At 34.8% G+C, this 11,871-nt stretch overlaps 1 protein-coding gene across 3 annotated transcripts in view; it reads right to left on the bottom strand.

Annotated features, from left to right (window-relative positions):
* Positions 1–11,871, bottom strand: part of SPACA1 (sperm acrosome associated 1) — a 191,345-nt gene that overhangs the window by 6,063 nt on the left and 173,411 nt on the right. For 2 of the 3 annotated variants that reach the window (XM_019806251.2, XM_002925512.4), the window contains 4 exons: positions 9,388–9,444; positions 2,545–2,646; positions 1,719–1,825; positions 923–1,058 (listed from right to left, as the gene is read on the bottom strand). In XM_019806251.2, coding sequence (XP_019661810.1) covers positions 923–1,058; positions 1,719–1,825; positions 2,545–2,646; positions 9,388–9,444 — 402 coding nt within the window. The remainder of the gene's footprint in view (positions 1–922; positions 1,059–1,718; positions 1,826–2,544; positions 2,647–9,387; positions 9,445–11,871) is intronic. The other variant, XM_019806250.2, reaches the window with a different exon arrangement.

The raw sequence follows: 11,871 nt of genomic DNA, 5'->3' as shown, positions 1-11,871 counted from the left end.
GCTTTTTAACCCATCCCCCCCCTTCCCAACCCCCCCCCCCCCCCGAAGCCCTCGGTTTGTTTCCCAGAGCACAGTTTCTAACATGTAAAATTACATTCAGGACAAGATTTGTCTTTTGTGACATATATTAAGGACTGCAGTATTATTTCATCAAAAAATATTTTCTTCAAATGAATAATTTTTGAAGAAACATGCTTTGACATAATGTTTCTTAATTTTATTATTTTACTGTATCAAAAAATTTATAAGCACACATGAGGATTCCGGTATCCATTTTCACTTTTGTGATAGAAGTTAAGAGCATGTAATTCAAGTTAGAGGACTGTTCTTTGGAGATGCTTCAGGAATGCACCAAGTTTCCCAAAGTGAAACACATCTGACTCTATTTTGTGAAAAAGAAATTAGCACCACCTTGTAGAAAGTCTAAATGATACAAACCAGTGGTTTTCAAAAGGTTGTCTCCGAACCAGTAACACGTGGGAACTTGTTAGAAACGCAAACTATTAATCACAAGAGACTATGGACTCCGGGAAACAATCTTAGGGTTTTTTTTGGGGGGGGGGAGATGGGCTAGCGTGGTGATGGGTATTAAGGAGGGCATGTACTGCATGGTGCACTGGGTGTTATACGCAAACAATGAATCATGGAACACTACATCAAAAACTAAGGATGTACTGTATGATGACTAACATATCATGATAAAAAAATAAAATAAATCTTTATGTATAAAAAAAGACAAGAAATAAAGTTTAAATAGGGAAAAAAAAAAGAAATGCAAACTATTGTGTCAGCCCCACCCTAGATCTACTGAATTAGAAACTCTGGGAGTGGGGCTTTCAATCTGTTTCAAGGAGCCCTCCAGATGATTTTGATGCTTTTTAAAGTTTGATATAAGCAAACAGAAACATTACTGGGCACTTACCACTTGTTGTATAGACTGTGAATTTAACAGATGCTATTATTTCATTATTATCGAAGGTGATACACTCAAAAACCAAGGGATGAACTTCCCTGCGTACTTCCAGGACTGCTGAATCATTTGCAAGGATAATGGGTTGCTATTTAAAAGGAAAACAAAAAGTACCAACATTCTTCATGTAAACTTAAGATCAGGAAACAATTTATTTCCCACAGCAAAATAATAGTCATTGTCTCTCAGTCTAGGACAATAATAAATTATGCACATGGATTTTAGAGTCAGACAATCCAGACATCAAGTACTAACCCTACCACTTCTGCCTGTGTGACCCAGGACAAGGTACTCTATGCTTCTCAGTTGCTTATCTGTAAAATGGGTATAATGATAAGGATTACCTTATAGGTTGTTATGTGGGAGAAAGAAACTGTAGCGCTTGATGTATGTCTGATATTTAATAAGCCCTCCACTTTTAGCTACTATTACCATCATACAATTCCCACACATACAAATGAAAACTTTGCTTCCAAAATAGAATACTTTATATAAAAAAGATGTTTTTAAGTTCTGGTAATAGGTGACCCCAAGACATATGTAAAGTTTTAGCTCCACTTAATAATGCAATTATTATTGCATTAAAATTCAATTCAATTAAAATCTCAATAATGACAAAGTTGTAAGATTTTTAACTACACATTTATGCAAACTGCTTCTAAAGAGAGTTTTCTGATAGCCACCAAGAACTGGGAAACAAATTTTATCACTCATAGAAAGCACCACATTACATATGTTTATTACTTACTTGGTCTGGCCTTAGAAGTTTCCAAATATATTTGAAACGATTTACAGGAGATGTATGAATACATGCCAGTCTAACACTTTCAAGACTTTCTGAAACTGGTCTACCCCCTAAAAATATGAAAAATTAAATACATTGATACCATTAGGCATTATAAATAGCTTTATACAAAGGCTACTTTTAAGAGCCAGTTTCAGTTTTAAAATCAATTATATGTTGGAAGTTCTCAAAATTATTATTGAGGGTATGAGACTGTAGAAGAGCAGAGAGGAGTAATGGATGCAAAGTCAAGTCACCAAAAGAAGCAGCTGGGAAATACCATAGCTGTGTGTTCCTTCAGCAGAATAAATAGCAAGGGCAATCAATTTAGTGATGTTTTAGATTAAACTTTTGAGATCTGCTAGTGACTTTCAATTTACTGGTTAGAGAACCCCCACTAGAGATGATGAAATCTCAAAGTAGTGTAATATGATATAGAACAGTTTTCAAAGTTTCCAATTTAAAGTTTGCCAATTTACTGATAAATTGTCATTACCAAAGTGTCAAAAGTGTTTCACTATAGGACAGCCTTGACCACAGACCCTGAGTGTAATAAGTTTCCAGTGTATTATGGAGAATATATGTTAAATTTTAGACAAATGTAAAGCAAAGGCAGAAAGGTACTCAGAGCTATAACTGTCTAGAGAAGTGGAATTTTAAGTTTTATTATAATTTCCTTTCAGTATATCAATTGATCAATTCCTTCCACCCATGGCAACTTGAGATTAAGGCTATTTCCCCAGAGTAAACTCTTCCCCTCCATCTCCCTCCAATACAGAGTTCAACTCACAGCCACAATCTACTGGTCCACGACATTCTTCCACGCGTACAATACACTTGGATTCACCTCCAGGGCATCCATTTGTTAGTATAACTTCTCTAATACCAATACCTTTGGTAAAAGAAATCAGCAAATGTTAAAAAAAATTCATTCCACTTTCTTTACTTATCCATCTAGGTCTTTTTTGAGGCTTTTCTCCTAATTTCAGAAGTTAAATTCCTAAATTCAGAGTGATAATAGTTAGAATATTTTTATGCCCCTCATTTTGAATTATTTCATAAAATAGCATTTCCCAAAGTGAGTTACATAAACACTAGTTCCTCTAGTTGTTACCATAAGAAAAAAGGATTCCAAAATTATACACATTTGAAAATTATACATTAAATAAAATTAAAGTGTCCTCTTTATTACAGAATTTTGGTGGAACTTTTTTTTTTAACATGATAGTAAATTAATGAGCTATTGTGTGTAAAGTTTCATAGATCTAAGATGTAAAATTTTTGCATTTTAACATCTTTGAAATCAGAATTTATCTTAGAATTGACAGCATGTGACAATTGGCAGCATTTTTCCTTTATAGAGGTGGATAGCATATGCTTCTCATAGCTTACAAAAGTCTTAGATTTGATGAAATATAGTAGGACACAGGGTCTCCCAAATTTGTCTGGCCATGGAAGTTTTAGAAGTGGTTTTGGAGCTCTGGAGGACATTCCAAAAATCACATTTTAAAACATAAATGATGCTTTTTAATATTTAGATTAGTAAATTCTGTGTATTAAATATAGGAGGACAAACTATTAATGACCAAATCTCAATTTCTAACAAGATACTCTCTTGAGATTTACCGCACTTTTCTACAAGAAGAAATCAAGTCTTTACTAACAGATCTCAGACCTCCATTGGGTTTGCTTTTCATCACCAGAATTGAGGAACATGATAAAATGTTCTATCATGTGAAACATGTCCTACGGTAAGTGACCTGTGATAAGACCGTGTAGCCACAGGCTAAGGAACAGTCTCTCTTGATTTCCTTGTCTACCAGATTCCCTCTTTCAGTCCCTGAAGGTGTTAATCATAAAGCCATTCTCAACGGCAAGAGAGAGTTGAAGTCTAGAGATGACTTAAAACAGTGCATCTCAAACTTTAGAGTGCATACAATCACCTGGAAATCTTACTAACAGGCAAATTCTGATTCAGCAGGTCTGGAGTAGGTTCTGAGATTCTGCATTTCTAACAAGCTCCCAGACGATGCTGATGCAGCTGGTCTGTGGACCAAACTTTGAGTAGCAAGGGAGAGGACTCTACATGAGATAAGGAGATGAAAGGTTGGAAGAGGAAATCTCTCTTTTCTTTTTAATTTTTCAATTTTAATTCCAGTATAGTTAACATACAGTGTTATACTAGCTTCAGGTGTGCAATATATTGATTCAGCAATTCTATATATCACTCAGTGTTCATCATAAGTGTACTTTTTGAAGAAAGATCTCTTTTGATTAAAAGAAATGCCTAAGAATGGCTGCAGTATAGCTCTGTTGGATTTATAAAAGGTACCTCTCTAGATACACAGCCTTATTCTGAAATGCATAAATATTTTCCAGGCAACTTTATTTATGAATTTATTTAGCCAAATACAGTTCACTGTGATGATGTGTGTAGGTGTGAGATTTTCTGTAAGTCTAAGTAACTAAAAATCTGCCTGGGTATTCCAGAAAAAGAAAACTTTTTGACTGCTAAAATATCGTTTTGAGACTTCAATACAATTTTCACCAAAGTGCTTTTGTTCCTCTAAATCGTTGTTATAAACTGAAAATATTTTTAAGTATTTTACAATATTTTAGATGTAAAATGTTGCCTTTTAAGGTATCTTTCTCCTTAGAATTTATCACCCCCTGACATATTACATGTTTTAATATTGTTTTTGTTTTTATTGTGTTCAGTTAGCCAACATATAGCAAGTACATCATTAGTTTTTGAGGTAGTGTTCAATGATTTATCAGTTGCGTATAACACCCAGTGCTCATCACAACACATGCCCTCCCTAATACCTATCACCTGCTTACTCCATCCCCCCACCCACCTCCCTTCTGTAACCCTCAGTTTGTTTCTCAGAGTCAAGTGTCTCTCATGGTTTGTCCCCCTCTCTGATTTCTTCCCATTCAGTTTTCCCTCCCTTCCCCTGTGGTCCTCCGTGCTATTCCTTATGTTCCACATATGAGTGAAACCATATGATAATTGTCTTTCTCTGCTTGATTTATTTCACTTAACATAATCCCTTCCAGTTCCCTCCATGTCAATGAAAATGGTAGGTATTCATCCTTCCCGATGGCTGAGTAATATTCCATTGTATATACAAACCACATCTTCTTTATCCATTCATCTGTTGAAAGACATCTGAGCTCCTTCCACAGTTTAGCTATTGTGGACATCGCTGCTATGAACATCAGGGTGCATGTGCCCTTTCTTTTCACTTATCTGTATCTTTGGGGTAAATACCCAGTAGTGCAATTGCTAAGTCATAGGATAGCTCTATACTTCTTGAGGAATCTCCATCTTGTTTTCCAGAGTGGCTGCCTCAGCTTGCATTCCCACCAACAGTGTAAAAGGGTTCCCTTCTCCACATCCTTGCCCACATTTGTTGTTTCCTGTCTTGTTAATTTGTGCCATTCTTACTGATGTAAGGTGGTATCTCATTGTGGTTTTTATTTGTATTTCCCTGATGGCTAATGATGTTGAACATTTTTTCATGTGTCTATTAGCCATTTGTATGTCTTCTTTGGAGAAGTGTCTGTTCATGTCTTCTGCCCATTTCTTGACTAGATTATTTGTTTTTGGGGTGTTGAGTTTGATAAGTTCTTTATGGATCTTGGATACCAGTCCTTTATCTGAAATGTCATTTGCAAATATCTTTCCCATTCCTGGGTTGCCTCTTAGTTTTATTGACTGTTTCCTTTGCTATGCAAAAGGTTTTATCTTGGTGAAGTCCCAAAAGCTCATTTTTGCTTTGTTTTCCTTGCCTTTAGAGACATGTCTTCAAAGAAGTTGCTGTGGCCAATGTCGAGGAGGTTATTGCCTATGCTTTCCTCTAGGATTTTGATGGATTCCTGTCTCACATTCAGGTCTTTCATCCATTTTGAGTTTTATCTTTGTGTATGGTGTAAGAGAATGGTCCAGTTTCATTCTTCTGCATGTGGCTATCCAGTTTTCCCAGCACCATTTATTGAAGAGACTCTTTTTTCCCATTGGACATTCTTTCCTGCTTTGTTGAAGATTAGTTGACCATAGAGTTGAGGGTCCATTTCTGGGCTCTCTATTCTGTTCCATCAATCTATGTGACTGATTATAGCTTTGTAATAGAGTTTGAAGTCCAGAATTGTGATGCCCTCACCTTTGGTTTTCTTTTTTAACAATCACCTGGCAATTCAGGGTCTTTTCTAGTTCCGTACAAATTTTAGATTTGTTTCAGCTCTGTAAAAAATGTCAATGGTATTTTGATAGGGATTGCATTGAAAGTGTAGATTGCTCTGGGCAGCACAGACATTTTAACAATGTTTATCCTTCCAATCCATGAGCATGGAATGGTTTTCCATCTCTTTGTATCTTCCTCCATTTCTTTCACAAGTGTTCTGTAGTTTCTAAAGTATAGATCCCTTACCTCTTAGGTTAGGTTTATTCCTAGGTATCTTATGGTTTTTGGTGCTATTGTAAATGGAATCAATTCTTTTATTTCTCTTTCTTCAGTTACATTGTTAGTGTATAAAATGCAACTGATTTCTGTGCATTGATTTTGTATCCTGCCACATTGTTGAATTGCTGTATGAGCTCCAGTAACTTGGGGGTGGAGTCTTTTGGGTTTTCCACATAAGGTATCATGTCATCTGCAAAGAGAGAGTTTGACTTCTTCTTTGCCAATTTGAATGCATTTTATTTCTTTTTGTTGTCTGATTGCTGAGGCTAAGACTTCTAGTACTATGCTGAACAATAATGGTAAGAGTGGGCATCCCTATTTTGTTCCTGACCTTAAGGGAAAAGCTCTCAGTTTGTCCCTATTGAGAATGATATTCCCTGTGGGCTTTTCATAAATGGCTTTTATGGTATTGAAGTATGTTCCCTCTATCCTTATACTTTGAAGAGTTTTAGTCAGGAAAGGATGCTGTACTTTGTTAAATGCTTTTTCTGCATCAATTGAGAGGATCATATGGTTCTTGTCTTTCCTTTCTTAATGTGCTCTATCACATTGATTGATTTCCAAATGTTGAACCACCCTTGCATGCCAGGAATAAATCCTACATGTCATAGTGAATAATCCTTTCTGGAAGGAACGCAAACACTTGGGAGTTAAAAAGCATCCTGCTAAATAATGATTGGGTCAACCAGGAAATTAAAGAAGAATTTAAACAATTCATTGAAACTAATGTGAATGAAAACACATCAGTCCAAAACCTATGGGATACTGCAAAGACGGTCCTAAGAGGGAAACACATAGCCAGCCAAGCCTCTCTCAAAAAATGAGAAAAATCCCAAATGCACAAGCTAACCTTACATCTAAAGGACCTGGAGAAAGAACATCAAATAAGGCCTAAACCAAGCAGGAGAAAATAAATAATAAAGATTAGAGCAGAAATCAATGAAATAGAAATCAGAAAAACAGTGGAACAGATCAACAAAACTAGAATCTGGTTCTTTGAAAGAATTAATAAGATCGATAAGCCTCTGTCCAGACTTTTCCAAAAGAAAAGGGGAAGGACCCAAATTAATAAAATCATGAATGAAAGTGGAGAGATCATGACTAACACCAAAGAAATAGACACAATTATTAGAAATTATTACCAGCAACTATATGCAATAAAGTAAGCAATCTCAAAGAAATGGATGCATTCCTGGAAACTTGTAAACTACCAAGACTAATATAGGAAGAAACAGACAATCTGAACAGACCATAGCCAGCAAGCAAACTGAAGTAGTAATCAAAAACCTCCCAAAAAATAAGAGTCCAGGGTGATATGGCTTCCCAAGGGAATTCTACCAAACGTTTAAAGAATAAATAATACCTATTCTACTGAAGCTCTTTCAAAAAATAGAAAGAAAACTTCCAAACTCGTTCTATGAGACCAGTTTTAATATTATTTTTTTCTTTGCCCCTACATACACGCCTTGAAGGCAAGGAGTTTCTTCTGCTTTGTTCTAGCACTTATAACAGTGCCTGGCACATAGTAGGCAAAATTCAAAAAATCATGTGATGAATGAATAAATATGTAATTTCTGAAACACATCTTTAAATAATAGAGTAATACAACAAAAATTACTAGAATTGCCATAAAAATAATTCTCTACCTGTGAAATTTCTCAAGGCAGCAAAAGAAAGATGTAAATTACAAATGAATATTCACAAGTTTATTACATGTATTCCTCTGATTTGTGACTCTGACCCACTAAGAAGTTAAAGTAAAACATGGGCTTAAAATTATCTTAAGGGACAGAAAGTAGAACAGTGATTGTCAGGGGCTGTGGGGAGGGGAGAGCAGAGAGTTGTGTTTAATGGGTACGAAGTTTTCACTTCAGGCTAATGAAAAAGTTCTGGAGATGGATGGTGGTAATGGTTGCACAACAATGTGAACATGTTTAATGGCACCTAGTTGTACATTTAAAAATGGTTAAAGTAGTAAATTTTTTTTTAAAAGATTTTATTTATTTATTTGACAGAGACAGCCAGCGAGAGAGGAAACACAAGCAGGGAGAGTGGGAGAGGAAGAAGCAGGCTTCCAGCAGAGGAGCCTGATGTGGGGCTCGATCCCATAACACGGGGATCACGCCCTGAGCCGAAGGCAGACGCCCAACGACTGAGCCACCCAGGCGCCCCTAAAGTAGTAAATTTTATGTTAGGTTTGTTTTGCCACAATAAAAATATGTTAACTCAATTATAAATAATTCAACTGTAATTTTTTAAAAAAATCATTCTGCTATAGGTCTGCATGGATTTTCTGTCTTCTTACCATTTGGTTTTTCTCTTTCCCTCCCTTCACTAGCCTTTTTTCCAGGCAGTTCTATTTAGAATAAACTTAATTTTATTGTGAATTATCTACTGTCTTCTCAGCATGCTAGTCTATAGTGGTTCTCAAAGTGGTTGTCAAAAGATGGTCTTCTAACCAGCAGCATCAGCTTTATTTGTGAACTTGTTTAGAAATACAAATTCTTAGGCTCCTCCAAAGGCCCAGTGAGTTTGTAACTCTGGGGTAAGTCCAGTAGTCTGCATTTTAACAAGCCCTGCAGGCGCTTAGGGTGAACACTTAAGTTTAAGAAACACTGGTCTATTATAATATATGCAGCCTTAATCTCACCCCTGTGTAAGGGATTTTGTGTCCAATTTCTGTTCATGGAATGATACAAGGAAGTAATAGTTTTTTAATAATATCTTCCCCCCAAAGCTAATACCTCTTTTCTCCAAGATATAACATATGAATTGAAGAAACGTAGAATTTAGAATAGACTATTACAAATAGGCAAATTTGTTGATTTGCCACACAGTGTGTGGGAAGACATCTGTTAGATGCATCACATCTTTCATCTTCTGAACATCTGTGAGATAAAGTTTTACTTGGTGAAGGCAATTGATGCCAAATATATATACATACATATATATACACATATATGTGTGTGTGTATATATATGGGGAGCTGGCTTAAAATAAGACTTAGAGGTTATGCTCTGAAGATATCTTACCTTTTGAGTTTTGTGTGTAAATTATAGTTTGAGAGATAAATGAAAGTACACAAATTACAAATAAAAATTGCCCGTTTTTACCTTTCCTTCCCCCCAAATACAATATTGTTGATTTATCTGCTCTATGCTACTTACCACATGTAACGGTGCACATCCCAAATTCTACTTCTTTGACTACTGTCGTATTTGAAACTAAACATAAAGTGCAAAGATACATTATTTAATCATATGAAAACTTCTCAAAGGGAAAAACTGTTACTTGAGGATGAGGGATACAAGCACTTATCATACAGGAAGCAGATAGTTTTCAAGTTTCATTAAATCAGAAAAGCAATGTCATTCCTAGTCCATCCTCTATTATTGCTTAAATCAAAAGAAGCCTAAACCTTTAAAGAAATGGATTAAATTAGGAAATACCTTGCAAAGATCTATATTTAAACTTTTACATAAATTAAAAATAATTTTTTTTCATTAGCTCAATACATGGTGAGTTAAAGTTTTATAGGTCAGAAAAACAAAAGTCTGCCAATTGTGGGGCTCAATTTTTTCTATTCTCTATTTTTCAAAAAAATTTGAGTGCATCATTTACATCCAAAAATAAGTCTTTATACCAAATGTTCATTAAAATTATGTTGTAGAATGGTTCTATGCATTCTTAGGTTAAGATGATTAATTATTCCCAAATATTTATTTAGCAGGATGATTTAGGAATATACATATATTTGAGTAGTTAAATATTGTTGATTTTAAATCATGTTTCTCTGTTTCTAATTGTTCTGAAGTTTGGCATTGTTTCCACCAGCTATAGGATACAACCAATTCTTCGTAGCAGATGAGGGCTAATATCTCAATATAAAAAATATTACATGAGGTGTTAGAACTTTTTTAAGCATTGTATCCTAACTTAACAATATTACATGGGAAAGTACAATGGAATTGGAGTCCAAATTGCTGCTTCTACAACTAATCAGCTGAGTTTGAGCAAATTACATAAACTGTCAGACCTAGTTAGGTCTTGGGCAAAAATTTGGGAGAACCTATCTTATTTGATTAAGAATTAAATGAGAGTATTTGTAAAAATTAAATAATATATGTGAAAACCTTCTGTAACTTATTTAGTGCTATAAACATGCTTAAGATATCATAACTTCATTCACACTCAGTGCACATCACATTTTTTTCGTGTTCTGACTACTGTAAGAGAATACCTTCATAAACATTGCTATCCTACACTTACAAGCACCAAATACAGTTCCCTGAATCCAGAGTACGCTCTTGCGTATATATGTTAAGTAAATCAATATTGACCTTGTTAAATTATTTGGACTATCATGATCAGTTTTGAATTGACGTTTTTGCTTGAAATGCTTGGATACTTTGTGCTGGCACATTATGAGATATAAATTAAAAGCCAAATCTTGAACATAAAAAACACAGGTAGGAGAATGAGTTAATACTTTTAGACTTTTAAATATAACCTCTTTCCAGAAACCATTAAAAAATTATTAGTAAATTAATCAATCAGCCCTACTATTCACTACCTATGCTACTTTGAGAAAGTTACTAACTTCAGAAAAAGATTGGAATTAATAAGATGATCTCTAAAGTCCCTTTTGGCTTTGAGTGCCCATTAGGTCATTCAACGACTTCCATTTTTTATGGGACTCCTATAATGGTGGGTCAGAGAAATTACATGTATCTGGACTTCAGTGTGTTATTTGTCAAAATTTACCGGAGTAAAAAGGAAAAATATGGTCTGATTGTCAGTAAACTTTTATGTGTAACTCATTAAACAGTAATATCCACTGATGCTAACTAATTGGTTGGTGTCAATGTGTAAGGAATGATGTGTCACAGGACTCTGTCCTGTTTAACATTTTCATTAATGACCTGGAAAATATTGGTATCATGCTGACTGAATCCAGAGATTCTGAAAAACTAGAAAGGATAGCAAATATGTTTGAAGATGAATCTGGCTCTAAAAATGCCATGATGGAATATTACACAAGACTAACAAAATGAAACCTTAGAGAAGTAAGTCTTGCACGTAGAGCTGAAAAGTAACTGTCCCCAAAATATGATAGGCTGTCTTAATTTGATAGAACAGGTGAAAATGAGTGGAGATTTCAATAGTAAGTTCAATAGCAGTCAAGACTGTGCTGAGGCCATCCCAGAAATCTGCTTGGTTTTAGACTTTACTGATAAAAGCCACTGTCATCCACAATGATGCAGATAATGATCCTACTCTTTTTTGTTCTGGCCAGATCCTGGAATGTTCTCTTCAGTTAAAGAGTACACTTTAACTGTTGGTATATACTATCAGAGTCCAATTTTAATTTTTGAATTTCTTTTGTAAGAGTTGATATATAAGGTTGATATTTTATAACTTTTATTCTTTCTTAGAGGTGTTCCAAAGAAAAAGAGAAAATACAGCTATATTTATATAGGATAAAACTTAAAGAATGAAACTCATTCTATTTTGAAATTATTATGTAGATCTATTGTTGGTCCCTTTTACAAATTTAAGGAAGGATATGGGTATAGGATAACTATAAATCTAAGGGTTTAGGTATAGGTATACCCTTAGATTTGTAAAAGGTATGAGTACATAAAAGGCAA

The sequence above is a fragment of the Ailuropoda melanoleuca genome, chromosome 10, assembly GCF_002007445.2.
Source record: "Ailuropoda melanoleuca isolate Jingjing chromosome 10, ASM200744v2, whole genome shotgun sequence".
Lineage (NCBI taxonomy): Eukaryota > Metazoa > Chordata > Mammalia > Carnivora > Ursidae > Ailuropoda > Ailuropoda melanoleuca.
The sequence above is the reverse complement of the archived record's forward strand: the minus strand, read 5'-3'. Positions and strand labels throughout refer to the sequence as shown.